This window comes from Physella acuta, unplaced genomic scaffold (genome assembly GCF_028476545.2).
Source record: "Physella acuta isolate Inbredline_101_S28 unplaced genomic scaffold, ASM2847654v3 ptg000257l, whole genome shotgun sequence".
Lineage (NCBI taxonomy): Eukaryota > Metazoa > Mollusca > Gastropoda > Physidae > Physella > Physella acuta.
Genome location: NW_026731776.1, coordinates 536165 through 551527, shown reverse-complemented (window position 1 = coordinate 551527; position 15363 = coordinate 536165). Strand labels below are relative to the sequence as shown.

The following is a 15363-nucleotide window of genomic DNA, read 5'->3' as shown; positions in this document are numbered from 1 at the left end:
TATGTTTTCCTTGGCCGGCCCACCCTCCTTTTTCCCTGGGGATTCCAGTCTAATGTATGTTTTGATGAATAAGATGTAAGTTGTGTAAATAGTAGTGTGGAGACCTCAGAGCAACACTTAATTTCATGACCAACAGCGATAAGATGGTACTATTAGTAAGCCATACTTAATGATCAACACTACTCATATTATCATATAGAGGACAGAGTAGGCAAATGGTTGAGGACACTATTGCTAAACATAAAGCCAAGTTAGTAGTACATTCATCAGTTCACCTAAGTCTGATATATACCCAATTTAAGACTATGAAATAAAAAAGGTGGCTAGATATAGTGTTGACTACACAAATCCTTTATTTACAGAGATCAAATAAACAGAGATACTTAAAAATTAGTATCTAATCTGGCTATCATTTATTGTATCACTCACTCATTTTATTATTATATTTAATAACTAAGAATGCCATTTATTTTCAGGCCTCCAGGTGTTGTGTATATCAATCAGCCCACTGGAGATATATCAATCTTTTAATAAATTATAAGGTCCCCACTGCTTGATACTTCACCAATTACTGGCTACACCAGAAAATGACTAAATGTTCTTAACACTTAACAACTGTAAGTTTACATTGTTTCAAAGTGAATAATAATTTTCATTTAGTAATTTTTGCTTGCATGTAATGATCAGCATGTGTAGTTAATGCCTTTACTGATATTAGTAAAATAATTTCAGACCACAAGCATTACTTCTGGGTCACTCTGAAGGGTCTAATCGTTCAATTACTGAATTGATAAAGTTGATGAAATTGCTTAAAAGTTGTCTGGCACCTTCTTAACTCAGAGACATAGGGTAAGGGGTTTATAATATTTATATAAATACTATTATTTTTTTATTACCTGGTCTTTTTTTTCACTTTTGTTTATAAATATATGTATATATATATATATATATATATATATATATATATATATATATATATATATATATATATATATATATATATATATATATATATATATATATATATATATATATATATATATATATATATATATATATATATATATATATATATATATATATATATATATATATATATATATATATATATATATATGCAGTATAAGTGTTACCTGGGTAGCATGAACACCCCAGACCACCAGTCTTTATACCTATATAATATATCGTTACAAAGTAGCAAACATGATGTTAGGGGCTTCTTGTTGTATGTTTAGTGCAGTGCAAAATAAAATAAACATAATAAATTTAGTGCAAAATGAGCAGTGTATGGTTGTAATTATTTCATAAATGACTTTTAGTGTGTAACTTTTCTTTTTTAGAATGTGGATGGATTATGACATACCTTGCACAAATCAACAACCAGGCTTTTATTGGATTTGAATCCCAAAGGAAAGAGAAAGTTTGTTATCCAAAACAAACATGGAAAATATCAGAAACCAACAAAACACAAGCAGGCAGAGTGTTATGGACCCAACTTTGGGGAATCTCCTAAAACCAAGTATAAAAATAGAGAGGTGTGGTTGTGTCTCTCAGCTCCACAAGGGTCCACAAGAATGAGGACAACAGTGATTTTCGTAATAATTTTAGATCAGATTTTAAAAAAAAAATTTGATCAGATGGATCAGGTTAACAGTTTAATACATATTGCATTTAAGTGCTTAACGAAAAGAAAAGATGCTCTTACCAAAATAGTCTAAGAACAATGCTGATTTTAAATTAATAAATTGTTTCCTTTTGTAATAATATAATAATTTAAGTTGGCATTGTATGTATGTTTAGTGTAGATTTAATGCCCTAAATGAAATATACAATTGACATTTTTTTCTTTAAAGAATTAGTTGCAAATTTCTTTCATTATTAGTTTCACTGTACAATCTGAAAAAAAGCTTGCAACATTTGTATTGACAATACTTCTGCTGGTGATATTTATTTCTAATTAATGAAGTAAATTAATATATATTCAGTTTACTATAATTAAATACCTCATACTCGAGACAAAAAAACATTTATTGAATATCGCAGTGATATTCCTGTTCTACACAATGCGTATAAACCCTCGAACCATCTGTCTTTTGAAAGATTGTACATTTTGTATACACAATGGCATTCATTTCAACACTATTTAACCACAATTATAATCTAGAGATCCTGAACATATTTTCGTTCTGTTATTTATGGACAAGGCAGACTGGTCCAGCATTAAAATGTAAACCTTAATTATAATACTTAAACAAGCTATGCAATTAAATGTTGTTAGACAAATATTTTATACTTTTTATTTTTAATGTTATGTTTACGTATCATAGTACAAGACAGCTTCTGTATTCTTGTACAGTAAATTAAGTTTTTACATTAGTTTAATTTAAACTGTAGGCCTGCTTAACATCTGTTACATTATATGAAAATGTTTTGTATATTTGTTTTAATTTGTTTGTATAAAAGTCAAAATGAAAGTTACTACACTATTATTTACATATTCTTTTTCAATCAATACTTTATAGTATAGTTATAATTTTCTTACAATTGAATGGATGGTATAATACAGATTTTAATAGATGAGCAGTTCTTGTGTATGTATTGCTGCTTTACTACATTTTGATTAAAATTTCTTTCACATTTTGAAATTACCTTTGTAAATATTATGACTGATATGAGAATGGATCTTTTTGTATGCTAAAAATAAAAATTTGAGCCAAGATGTAGCCAGGATATAATACAGGCTGAGCCAAGGTATAGCCGAGATATAGCCATTATTGGGCCAAGATGTAGCCAGGATATAATACAGGATGAGCCAAGGTATAGCCAATATTGGGCCAAGATATAGCCATTATTGAGCCAAGATGTAGCCAATATTGGGCCAAGATGTAACCATGATATAGACAATATTGGGCCAAGATATAGCCAATATTGAGCCAAGATGTAGCCAATATTGGGCCAATATGTAGCCGGGATATAGCCAATGTTGGGCCAATATGTAGCCGGGATATAGCCAATATTTGGCCAAGATCTAGCCAATGTTGGGCCAATATGTAGCCGGGATATAGCCAATATTGTGCCAACATTGCGCCAACATCATGCCGAGTTTCACTACCAACGTTTCGCCAAGGTTAAGCCAATGTTGCACCAAGATGTAGCCAATATTGGTAACCAATGTTTAGCCAATATTGGGCCAATATATGTGTGCTGACTGGGTGTTTCTTAAAGATATACGTTTTACAGTTACACAATCAAGATAGAAAACAGTCAAATCAGTATACAAAGGCTCTCAGCCGTTAAATTTCTTTACTTTGACTGTTTATAATTCAAAACTGCAGCTTAAAATGAGCTATTGTTTTTCTACCCTTTTTGGCGCCCCCCCCTAGGGTCGGCGCCCGCCCTCCCCTAGCTACGCCTCTGTATATAATATGCGTGTTGTCATGAGTAGCCTTACCCTGACCCGCCCCCCCCCCCCCCCTAAAAATGCTTTTGGGGTAAGGTCCCCCATTCTATTTTAATGTCGATGCCCCCCCCCCCCCCCCCGCAACTGATCTGTTTCGTCATTGGTCATAGTCTCCACCCAACCCTTTCCAAGAGTGAAAAGCGGATGGCCCCTAGTTAAGGAAGTTTTTCCGCAGAAAGACATGCTATTTAATTTTTTATTGATTTAGACTAGGGCGTACAGCTAGATCTAGCTAGATCTAGATCTATTAGCGATTACTGCTAATGGTTATTTCAGCGTTTGGTATTTGTGGAGTTTTATTTTTAAAATTGTTTGAATATATTATTTATAATTGTTTCGAAATAAAACACATCAGTTTATACTTAGTCTAGTCACACTTTACTTAATATTTAAAGCCAGTATTACTGATATCGTATTATAAATTTATATTTTAAATACAGTTTACTTTATAAGCAACATTTTTTTAAATACACGTATTTACTCTGTATCATTAACCATTAAAGATCGAATTATGCTCAGCTACTGAATTTTTTTTTTAATTAACCATTCAAAATGGCGGGTTAATATCAAAATTGTTAACCGGAACACCACAATGGTGCTTCGGGTTTCAATCATGATGAATTACATTTGATTTTTAATTTCTAGTATTCATTTACTTAATAAAGCAGAAATGGACAGAGTGGTTAGTTATTTGTAATTATACAGTAGATTTAAATATAAATCTAGATTGAGACAGATCTAATCTAGAATTTAGGTCTAGATTCTAGAATCTAGATCTTTAAAAATTAAATTCTTACAAAAAATTTATTCAGCCGGCGCTAGCTTATCGCTGCAGTTTGGGGGTAGGGTACAAGTAGTCCACTAAGTAAGGCCTAATTAATAATAATAATTAATAAATAAGTTAATATCATATGGCTTGAATTAAAATACGAGTAGACCTATATTTTTGCCTAGTGATGTAATAAAATACTAGAGTCTAGAGTAACTTGGCCTGGCCCGACTACGCGCCTCGAAACGAACAACTCCGTAACTCTCACTTTGAATACTAATTGCACTGTTATTTGAATGTTTTATACAGAAACATAATAATTGGTAGCAAATATGTCCATTTATAAGTCCATTTATATCAAACTTTGGTAATCTATCGTTTGGGTACGTAAAATCGCCCGCGACCAGTAATGTGAAAAAAAGGTGACTCCTTAAATTTTAATAATTATTTCAAATTTTGAGGAGGAGTTGTGTTTTGAAAAATACAAAAATGTTTCCTTGTTTCATTTATGTACCTGTTTTCAAACAATTGAATTAAAACTTTTCAATAATAAATGAATACTAGCGATGTTTCCAACAGATGCAACCATGATCATTTACTATAGCAGCCATCCTGTTTAAGTTCTTTCTTTGTTAACTTATAGCGCGAGATCAGGGGAAGGCAACTCTATTTTACAAATGGCTGCTGTTTATATAGGAAATCCTGCTCACAAACACTGCTGTTAAAAGTTAATTTCTTGCCTATATTGATATATTTAGCTATTGATTTAGGTTATTTATTCATTTATCTATAATATTTGACACAAATATATCAAAATATACTTCTATTAAAGCCTTGACAATGAGGTAACTTTTTTGTACATTACTAGCCGCGGGCGATTTTACGTACCCAAAACGATAGATTACCCAAACTTTGATCCATTGAATTACCCACAGTGGGATATGAGCAATTAAAAGCAACCCGTCATGTAGGCGGCCATTTTTATGTTGCCGGGACAAGCAAAGCCTCCTCCCGACTTAACGTCTTTTTAAAACAATGTTTATTTTTTTTTTCAGAAAAAATTATTTGAAATTGAATGGGATAGGCTACAGAACATATATTTTTTATAAAAAATGCTATTTTCTTTACAAAATACATTTTTTTTTTGGGTAGTTGTAAGGAGGATGAAAATTTACGTGTTTTGCCAGTAAACGATTACCTATAGTAAACCTTACCAGAGTAATTATTCACGCATTTTATTGGGAAGAGTTATCTCCCCTACAATTTTTTTCCCATTGTTATAAATTATATTATTTTTGGCATTTAAAAAACAAATACACACTGAAACACAAAACTAAACACAAAATATTAATAGTACAAGATTATTTATTCAACTGAGCTGACAAAAAAAAGCAAAAAATGACTTAGTCGGATGGAGGAAAGACCAGTCGTTTGGAGGCAAAACCGGGAAAATTGTTGTCGGGTCTAGGACGACTGGGTCGTCTGTTTCGGGGGCATATATTTAAAAGAATTATTGCGAATGGAAAAAAAGGGAATACATATTTTTATTCTTCTTTGGATGGAGAGTATTTCTATGCTTTGGTTTTCATTCTATGTCAAATAGTAACGAAATTAGGTGCCTCGAACCGGAAAGGAGTCTCCGTTTCGGGCTAAGGGTGCCCGGGGCTGGTAATGTTACTCTAAATCAAAACTCAAAACACATGATGATAGAAGATAGTTTAGATAGATCTAGATCTAGATCTCTAGACAAAACACATTCATTTATGATAGGGCTAAGACAGTTGAGTGAGATCCTGAAATTCCGAAATTAACTTTTAATAATTAATTTAATACCAATACCAACGGTGTTTCAGATTTCTGTTTCTTTAAAAACATTAGTTTGAGTTTATCGTTTAAAAAAAAATTAGTAATTTAATCATAAATGACGTCACATTTCTTGACCTCTGTTAAATGTTAAAAACCACCCATCACAGTCACAAAAAAGTCGTAATGTCAAAAATTACATTTTTACCACATCCCCCCATTTCAGATCCTTTCTTAAATATGTTTTTATGTTCCTGTTTAAATACATTTTTTTGTTGCTTGTTGTGTAGCTGTGTTAAGGCTCAATAATTGCTGACATATCTGTGTACGATCAATAAAATATATGATCAGTGAAAACACTGATAGATAGTAAAAACTTTGTCAACCATTGTAATTTGTGTATAAAAAATTTCTTGCATAAGTATGATATTTTTTTCATCATTTAGGGTCCATCCTTTGAGTCATTCCTGCAACAAGGGGACACACCTGTTCCTAGAGCAAAAGAAACAGCAACAGCTCTGAAGAGAAGAAGCACCAATCTTAATCTCCAGAAATGTGAGAGCCATCACATCTTCTATTTTAAGTTTAATATTCAATACATTTTTACATACTTTCATTAAGCTGCATAGAGTTTAAAAAATATGTGTTTATTACTACAAAAAAAAATTGACTTAAAAAAAATTATGCCTTAATAAATTCAATTTTTTTTGCTAGCGATTAAACTTCTTGATGATGCTGTCACACCATACGTCAATCGATCCATCCGTACACCCAGAGGAAGCTTACGACATTCTACACGTATGTATCTACTTAAACATTAGTATTCCCATCATTAAATTTAGCCATTTACTTTTCCTAACGTTCTACTAATGTGAGGTCCGATTAGAAGTCAAGACTTTGAGGCTAGAAGTCTAGTGCTCTACCTTTAGGCAACGTCTCCTTTGTACAATATTAAGATGTGCTTATTTCACTGTTGAGATCTGTAATGTTTTATGTACCATCTAGACACACCTGCACGCCAAAGCTCTGGACTTGATGCAAGTGATCTTTTCAACTTTACCCCCACACAGAAGATAACACCGCTTCAATCTCCTGTGAGTTAAAAATTATTTTATCATTATAGTTAGCCATAAGTTTTGTCATCAAATAATTAATGTTTACCAAATTGAATTGTCTACTCCTATTTATTCAGTACAATGATTTACTCCTGTTTGCTTATAAGTATTTATGCTCCTCTGTAGTATTGTCAATTATTATTTGTTACAATTTTAGTTAGTGTTTGATTTTATTTTCAGGCCCTGGAATTAACTTCTCAACACTTGACACAACAGCAGACACCAGGCAGACAGTTTCAAAATGCTAACTTAACAACAGGAGTAAGTTTTTGTTAAGTTGATGTCATCCCTATGCTGAGTTTAGTTTTATTCAAATTTTTCAAAAGAAAATAACTCTTCTACAGAAATGTTCAATGTGAAATGTTGTCTCTTTAAATGTGACATGGTAGTATTTTTTCCCTTCCATCACAGCTTGACACCACAGAATTTACTAACATCAATTTAACTTTAATTGCTGATGAAGATCCTGGGAAGAAAGGTAGGCAGGCTAAAAACACATCATAAGTTAAAAAAATGTATGGCTTGAATGATTGCGTTGCATGTCTTAGACACAACCCCAAGAGCTGTTAAAAATTTGTATTGTTTCCTTCATATCTAGCCTCTACTGGCATGTATGGCGCATTTAAGGAGATTCTAAAGCAGTTGACATCCCCACACCAGGTGATGGACCTACTGACAGAATATGAATCTTATTGCGCTGAACAAGTTTCTTGTCTTAAGCATCTCAGCCGAAGTGTCACGCGCAACCAGCCAAAGTAAGGCTCTCATAGATATATATTATAGACTATAGCTGCTTTGATACAGTGTACCCATATATGATGTAGATTACACAGTACCACAGACACATGCTGTAGACTAGGCAAATAGTACCAGACACATGATCAATACAGTGACCTACAGTATCCCACAGACATTAAGTATAAGGTGACCTACAGTACCACCAATACATGTTAAATCCATGAAAAAGTTTAAGTTGAAATATCTATTTATTTCTGGACAGGTTTAAAAGAACAATGGATACTTTTGAACTTCTACAACATGAGAAAAACACATGGAAGCTGATACGATCACTGTACAAAGACAGACTGGAGACTGAGGCCAGAGAGGAATCATTTGACATGTCAGATAGTGAGGACACATCCTCTAAAGCTGTGGTAAGACCAAGTCTAGTCAGGCTTTGTTTTGTATATTCTTTTATTAGTGGGTTAATTTTTTTTTTTTTCCATGCAGGTATGGTCTCTAAGTGAAAACAATATTGCTAATCGCCTGTTTGAAAAAGATGCCTTAGTCAGACAAAGTCAGGTACTTGTTATACTTTTTGGTAAAGATGAGTTGAAAAAAATGTTGGTTTTGATAACTGAAATATCGCTTGATTAAAGAGGCACCTGGTTTAATTCAATTTTCTTTCCATATCTGACAGCTTGTTATCGACTGGCTAGAAACTTGTGCATCTGAGCATCTTGAAACTTACTATAAAAATGTAAAATTCTTTGTGGATCAGCCTGTTTCATGGTATGGACTGTCTTGTGTAACTTTCTTTGGATGCTTATAGTTATGTTCACATGATAATCAATTTCTTATATAGTGCTGTTTCCTATATTGTAAAATGTATACTTTTAAGATAAGAGTTATACATTTACCTACATAATTAATTTTCTCCCAGGGAAAATACACTTCACCATCTTCAAAAATTAAAACAAGGTCATCGAAATGTTTCTGATAGATATATCAATGAAATGGTGAGTAACCTGTGCTACCTTCATATTGCAAATTAAATTTAAAGGTTTTTCTGTAAAAGGTCCTCTTTAATTTTATAGCTCTTTTAAAATTTATTTGAAAATCATCCCTGGATTTACAAAGTATCTTAGTTTAACATGTTTCTTTGATGAGTTAAAAAATATTTTTGATGCCTTCTTTCCTCTAAGGATCCAGATGCTCCCCTCAGACTGAAGAAATCTTTAGATGACTTGGATCAGGAAGATGATAGGTTTTTCATCCAAAATCTCTTCATTTTTATACGTGCAGGTCAATTAGAAAAGGCAAGTCTACTATACAATTGATTACACATTTAGTAAGATACATACTTTAGATATTCAAGTTTTCAAAAATTTATTGTGTAACAATTAAGTTTAAAAGTAATTTTGCTAACTTTTTTGTTTGGACAGGCTCAAGAACTTTGCCATGCTTGTGGTCAGCCGTGGAGGGCAGCTACATTAGAAGGTTGGCGCTTGCTGCATGATTCTAACTACTATGTTTCTTCTTTAACCTCTGAGGTTGCTCCCGTGGAGGGCAACCCATACCGGGATATATGGAAAGCTGTTTGCTGGCGGATGGCCTCTGAGGTATTTAAATGTCGCTGATTTCATTGTAGTAGTTGAAATAGATTAGTATTTCTGTATACATTTCAATTTAAGAGGATCTATTTGGTCCTGCTAGCAAGTTGTGAATGGGACCCTGAGCCTCTACTAGCAGAGTGAAGTTGAATGGTTTACTGAAGTTAAATTTGTGTGGATTTTCTCTCATTGTTTTTATCTGTTCCTTTACATGAAACTTTTACTTTACTCCTTCAGTCATTAGAACAGAAGTTTACCTGTAACTCAAACATTTAAGGAACTCATTGAATTTGGATGGTGAAAGCTTAATTCCTCCAACTGTGTTTGTTGATGTGTTTGACTAAAGACAGTTTGTTACTTTATCACTGTCTATAAACTTTATGTATATTGTTTATGTAGAAGGACCTGGACCAGTTTGAGAGAGCTGTATATGCAACTTTGAGTGGAAATCTGCATGGCATGCTGCCTGTTTGTGCATCATGGATGGACTATGTCTGGGCTTACTTCAAGGTAATGATTTAAACACAGAAACGCTAATTTGATTGATTTCTTTAATTTGTTTTATTTCATTGTGTACATGCACAAGACTACATTTAATTTAATTTTTCTATAGGTTATGGTTGATGTAAAGGTAGAGCAAGAAATTAGACTTCATCGCCATATTGATAGACAGTTTGAACAACTGCCACCAGAGTATTTTGAAAAAAAGTTGGTTTGTTTTATTTTATTGTAGGTCTAATGTTATTTATGTCATTTTGTCTGATTCTGTAGTATTAAAAAAATGTAGGATTCATAAATGTATATATACTGTGTAGAATGTTATAGTAGCTATCACTGCACTGTTTGTCTAATTCTATGGTATTTATAAATGTATGTATACTGTGTAGAATACTGTTGTAGCTATCATTACACTATAACTTGTAAACAGGGTGTTAATCATTAATTTGCATTTTTTTTAATTAAAAAATCTTGTTAGAAAGAGACAAAAATTTTGATGTTCACATTTTTTTCTTAGCTATGAACCTTCTGAGATTTTCAAAGAGATAAATGCGAGTAATGATGAGGTAATTAAGTATTTAATTAGATCAATCTGAACAATGAAGGGGTAATCAAGAGTTTAATTAGATAATATTCAACAATGATGGGGGTAATCATTAGTTTAATTAGTGTTCAACAATGATGAGGTAATGAGGTGTATACAACAGTAACTGTTGGTTCCCTACAAAATTTAATCATTTTAATTTATTTAAAATTGTAAATAAGCAAACTTTTTTTTCTAAAATAATTTTATATATTTTTTTCAAGAATGTGCGTCTACAAGCAGAAAACTGGTATCACATCATTCAAAAGTTCATAATTCTCAATGACATATCTGGTAATTGCTATTATTTTTATAATCTTTGTTAATATACATGGTATACAAAACAAGAAACTTTTTATTGTAGATAATGCATGCCATTAAAGTAAAAATGTGTTCACAGGACTCATTGAAGTGATGCATGGCTGGCTGGACAAGGATGATGAGGCAACACCAGGACATTTGCTGCGACTTATGGCACACATTATTCTTTTCCTCAGAACTATTGGAAGAGCATGCAAGGTACAAACTGCTCATATTTCTCATGTCATAGTTGTTCATTTTAGAAACGTTCTGTTTGTGATGTTAAAATGGCTATTTAAAATTTTGCTTTTTAGGATGACCAGTGTGAAGCTATTTTAAAAGCTTATGTTAGGCATTTAATAAAAAACAAGCAGAAGAATCTGGTAGCTCATTATGTTGCTGCCCTTAGTCCCTCAGCCCAAGTTCACTTGTATGCATCATTTTTGGAAGGTATGTTTTTACTGATAGGGAAAGTAGGAATGTTAGCATTGTAAGGACGAATTCATTAATTTTAGTTAAATTAGACACTGTTCATTTTAAAATTACCTTAAATCTTACAATAGACATTGAGAGTCAAGATGAGCGACAGCAGTGCTTAATCTGGGCAGAAGAAGAAAATCTGGACGTGGCTCTTATTACTAAAACTGTTGTGGAGAAAATAAGAAGTAGAGAAACAGTTTCTCTTTTCCCAGAAACTAGTTTAGTTGCTGACCTTAACATCACAGAGGTAAGGGAGAAACTCAATAATTTTTACCACAATTAAAATGTTAGAATTAACTATTTTTATATAAAAGTTTCGTAAAATAAGTGACCTTCATGATGGAATTAGTTGCTTTGCGTTTCAAACTTTTTTGAGGAGGTCTTAATGTCAAATTTGGGAATTCTTCTTCGTTCTTAATTTTTAGTGTTGGAAGGGATCGAGCTTTATCTGCTAGAGGGTACAAACTCGAGACATTTTTTTTAGAATTTTAACAGCCATGAGCTTTGCACACTTGACCACACCTCCAACACAATTAAGTATACTTGTCAACTGGTTATGCGCCATTGAGGCCATTTGGATTTGCTTCCATGGCCTTTGTCCAACCAAGAACAAACTACAAGGCAGCAGTTGTTTGATTTTGGAGTTGTCTCTCCTAGAATAGTGGCCCGAGGGTTCGAACTTGTGACTTTTCGTTTTTTTGTGAGCTTTACCGACTCAACCACACCGACCCCCACAAATTTGGGAGTTTATTGTAAATTATTTATTCCAGTCTGCACCTAATTGTGGTAAAAAAAAATTAAACTTTTTGTAATTATATAAATCTGACAGGAAGACAAAGCAAAGATTGATGCCATTGAGTGGTTAGTATTTGACCCATCACACAGATCTGAAGCTGTTAAACAAGCTAATGCAATGATGCGAACATTTATTGGTATGTTATTTTACTCTAATAAGAAAAATTGATATGAAAAACTCTTGTTTAGACCAAGACAATACATCAGTCCATGAGATAGATTTTGAACATCTGTTTTTTGAAAATAATCTTACTTTTTGTTCAAATACTGTGCTGTCCTTAACTTATTTTACCCAAAGAGCTTTGGCAGGGGGTGGGGATTTCTACTTTATATTACTTTGCAAAGAGTATTTTCATATATTCAAGTTATTGTTTTCAGCTGTAAAAAAACATGCAGCAGCTCGACAAGTTTTTGAAAAACTTCCATCCGACACAATAGATGTTATCTTAAGATCCTGGTACACAAGGGTAGGCCTGCTTATCTCTTTTATTTACCATGATCAAATTGTGTAAAGAAAAGTTAGGTTATACTTTCATCTAAATTAATTTCTTACTCAGTCTTGTCAGCTCTATGTCCCAGGTGTGAACATCTATTTTTTCAATAATTTTGCTAGTGTAACTGTTTCAAATATTCACATTCTTGTTTTTGCTCTAACATTTTTTTCCCTCTGTATACAGACCAGCTCAAGTGAACTTCCTGCCAATGTCAACAATGCTATCAGAGAGTACATGTGCATGAAAGCATACCTGGTAATATTCTTTAGCTGTAGTCAATGATAGGAACAAAAATATTGATTCTGCTGGTGAAACACAGGCTGTGATAATCAAGCTTGCATTTATCACTTGTCATTGGAGAATAACTGTTCAAATGATCTGTCAGTTACAGTTTGAACTTTAAACTTACGTATGCTAGATACCTCACATAGAAATTATAAGTTTTTATCAAATTTAATGGCCTGGCCAAAATCCACAATAATACTCCCCAAATTTTTGTTTGACAACAGGATGCTGTGGAAAGTTTCAATGACTGGTTTAGTTTGTATCACCAAGGGCAGCCAGTCAAACCAAGTGGAGTAGAGGGTGGAAGTTTTACTGACAGAGTTGCTTTTGATCATAGGATGAAGCAGTATCAACAAGAGTATGAGCGTTGGATGCACAACTTGCAAGTCCAAACAAGGGTAATTCAGCTTGGTAGTCATCCACATTAGCTGTATATCACATACATTTAGTTTAGTATGTAAACTCCTGTCATGTATACTTGTACACAAGAGGTTGATGTTTTCAATTCTTTCAGACAACAAGAGACAGAATCTACAATGTTTTACTGTTCACAGATGGAGGTTGGCTAGTAGATACATGGCAGGTATATCCTAGTTACCTATCAGACTAGTTTGTGCTTACATAAGTTGTAAAAAAAAAATAGTTCATTTGCTTTAGCTCTTAAGTTTTTCAGAAGGTGCAGTGAGTTTATTTTTTCTCCCTAGGATGAAGATGCAGATGTTTCTAGACAGGAGCAAATGTCCAGGTTAAGAAAGCTGCACCTGCCTGCATTATGTCTCAACCTGCATAAGGTGTTAGATTCCAGTCAAATGTATGTAGAGGCTGTGCAGCTAGCAGATATCATTGCATCAGAACAACATCAACTATACAAGGTAGATTTTAGCTTCACTCATTTTACCATTTCATGTCCAGTGCATCAAAACTATTTTACTTCCTTACGACCACATGAAAAGACGATACATTTTTCAACCATGGCACTTTTTATAACAAAATTATTTTAAAACAACTCTTTAAGTAGCAAAAATAAAATAAAAAGCATTATACAAAATTGGACTAGAGTTTATTATGTATAAGGTGAAATTGCATAATAGTAATCTATTAATAAATATAAAATTACATTAATCCCAAAAAACAAAACGTTAATTCTAATATTTCTATAAATCATTAAATGTTTGTTTAAATTTTAAAATTCAACATACTTGCTGGAGCAACTTTCTTTTTCAATAACACTGTATTTGTTACATTATAAATAAAGCCAGATTCAACAGCAGAAGCATTTTAATTAGATTTAAATTCACAATTTAATTAGAAAACAAGGTAAATAAAACTTATTTCCTGCTGCCACCTTCAAAATCTCTTTACCGAGACATCCTTTACTACAGATAAATAAATGTACTTCAACATATCTCGGGACCAAACTGTACCACACACAGCAAACACTTAAAGATTGTAAAGATTTAATGTTATTATGTATTGTCTAAGTAGTGTTACATAACTTTTTTACTTTATTTTATCATTATCATATTCTTATAAACTTATTTTGTTCTCTATCAACCACACCAGGCAATAGGCTTAAATAACATGTTCTGTAAAAATAGATTTTCCTTATGTATTGTTTTATATATATAGTTGCCTGTATTAAATATTTGTTATTCTTTAATGAACATTTATCTTTTGCTAGGAGTTTGACAAGGAGTCCCTGCAGCATATTTTAACTCAGATAATGAAGTCAGCTCACAGTTTGCTGGATGACAACAAAGATCCCTTAGGATATCAAGTTGTTTAGTCATTTTACCTCATTTTTGTCCAGTTAGTTCTCTATTGAAGGCTAACTTGTGTTAAAACCCATTAAATCTAAATACTTAAAAAATATATTGTTTTGGGAATTTTGTTCAAATTATAAATAGATCATTTTAATATTCTTATGAACTGCTGACATTTGTTTGACATTACATTTTGTGAACAACTGAATGCTTTAAAAAAACTTGGTTTTGTTAGTCTATTTTTGTAATTGTGAAAAACTTGTCTTGAGCCATCAATTTAATTATGTAATAGGCCTACTTGTTTTATGTATTTTAACTGAATTTACAATAAAACCAATTTCTTTCTATCACACTTATTTTGCAGTTTAAAGGATGTCTTATAAAAAGCTTTTTAACCAGTATAGCAATACTTGTACTCGAATATACTTTCTAACTTATTAACTTTGAAAAATAGAATTCTTGTGTTTGTATTATTAAAATACCATGTACATAAAGGAGAAATCACTAACTTATTACTGCTGGGGCTTGGTCAGTATTTGGTCAAAGAAAGACTGAGGTCTATTTTTTATTAGGTCTTGAAATTTTTCTAAGGAAGTCCTGAAATTCAATCTTGAAACCCTGAACTGAAATGTTCAAACAAAAATTTAAAAACATCGGTTCATGTTTTAATTTTTATTTAATTTCT

At 32.4% G+C, this 15363-nt stretch overlaps 1 protein-coding gene and 1 long non-coding RNA gene across 2 annotated transcripts; both read left to right on the top strand.

Moving 5' to 3' along the window:
* The first annotated feature begins 67 nt into the window (after positions 1–67).
* On the top strand, positions 68–2251 carry LOC131938829 (uncharacterized). The gene is made up of 4 exons (XR_009386364.1): positions 68–250; positions 477–617; positions 733–849; positions 1341–2251. It is a non-coding gene; the product is annotated as an uncharacterized LOC131938829 (long non-coding RNA).
* A 1769-nt stretch (positions 2252–4020) lies between these two features.
* LOC131938822 (nuclear pore complex protein Nup107) lies at positions 4021–15023 on the top strand. The gene is made up of 27 exons (XM_059297020.1): positions 4021–4142; positions 6479–6587; positions 6747–6830; positions 7038–7126; positions 7328–7408; positions 7559–7625; positions 7746–7902; positions 8148–8301; positions 8378–8449; positions 8568–8659; positions 8811–8886; positions 9073–9186; positions 9313–9489; positions 9880–9990; positions 10094–10188; positions 10496–10544; positions 10786–10855; positions 10962–11080; positions 11176–11311; positions 11425–11588; positions 12171–12273; positions 12515–12603; positions 12814–12885; positions 13140–13313; positions 13430–13498; positions 13620–13787; positions 14597–15023. The coding sequence occupies exons 1-27, from the start codon at positions 4131–4133 to the stop codon at positions 14699–14701; spliced, it is 2808 nt and encodes a 935-aa protein (XP_059153003.1). The 5' UTR covers positions 4021–4130; the 3' UTR covers positions 14702–15023.
* Positions 15024–15363: the final 340 nt, after the last annotated feature.

Excerpts from the sequence above, each read along its gene's own strand:
- LOC131938822 (XM_059297020.1), top strand. Across the intron at positions 12,274-12,514 it reads AATGATGCGAACATTTATTG|CTGTAAAAAAACATGCAGCA; the intron begins GTATGTTATTTT and ends TATTGTTTTCAG. Across the intron at positions 13,314-13,429 it reads ACTTGCAAGTCCAAACAAGG|ACAACAAGAGACAGAATCTA; the intron begins GTAATTCAGCTT and ends CAATTCTTTCAG.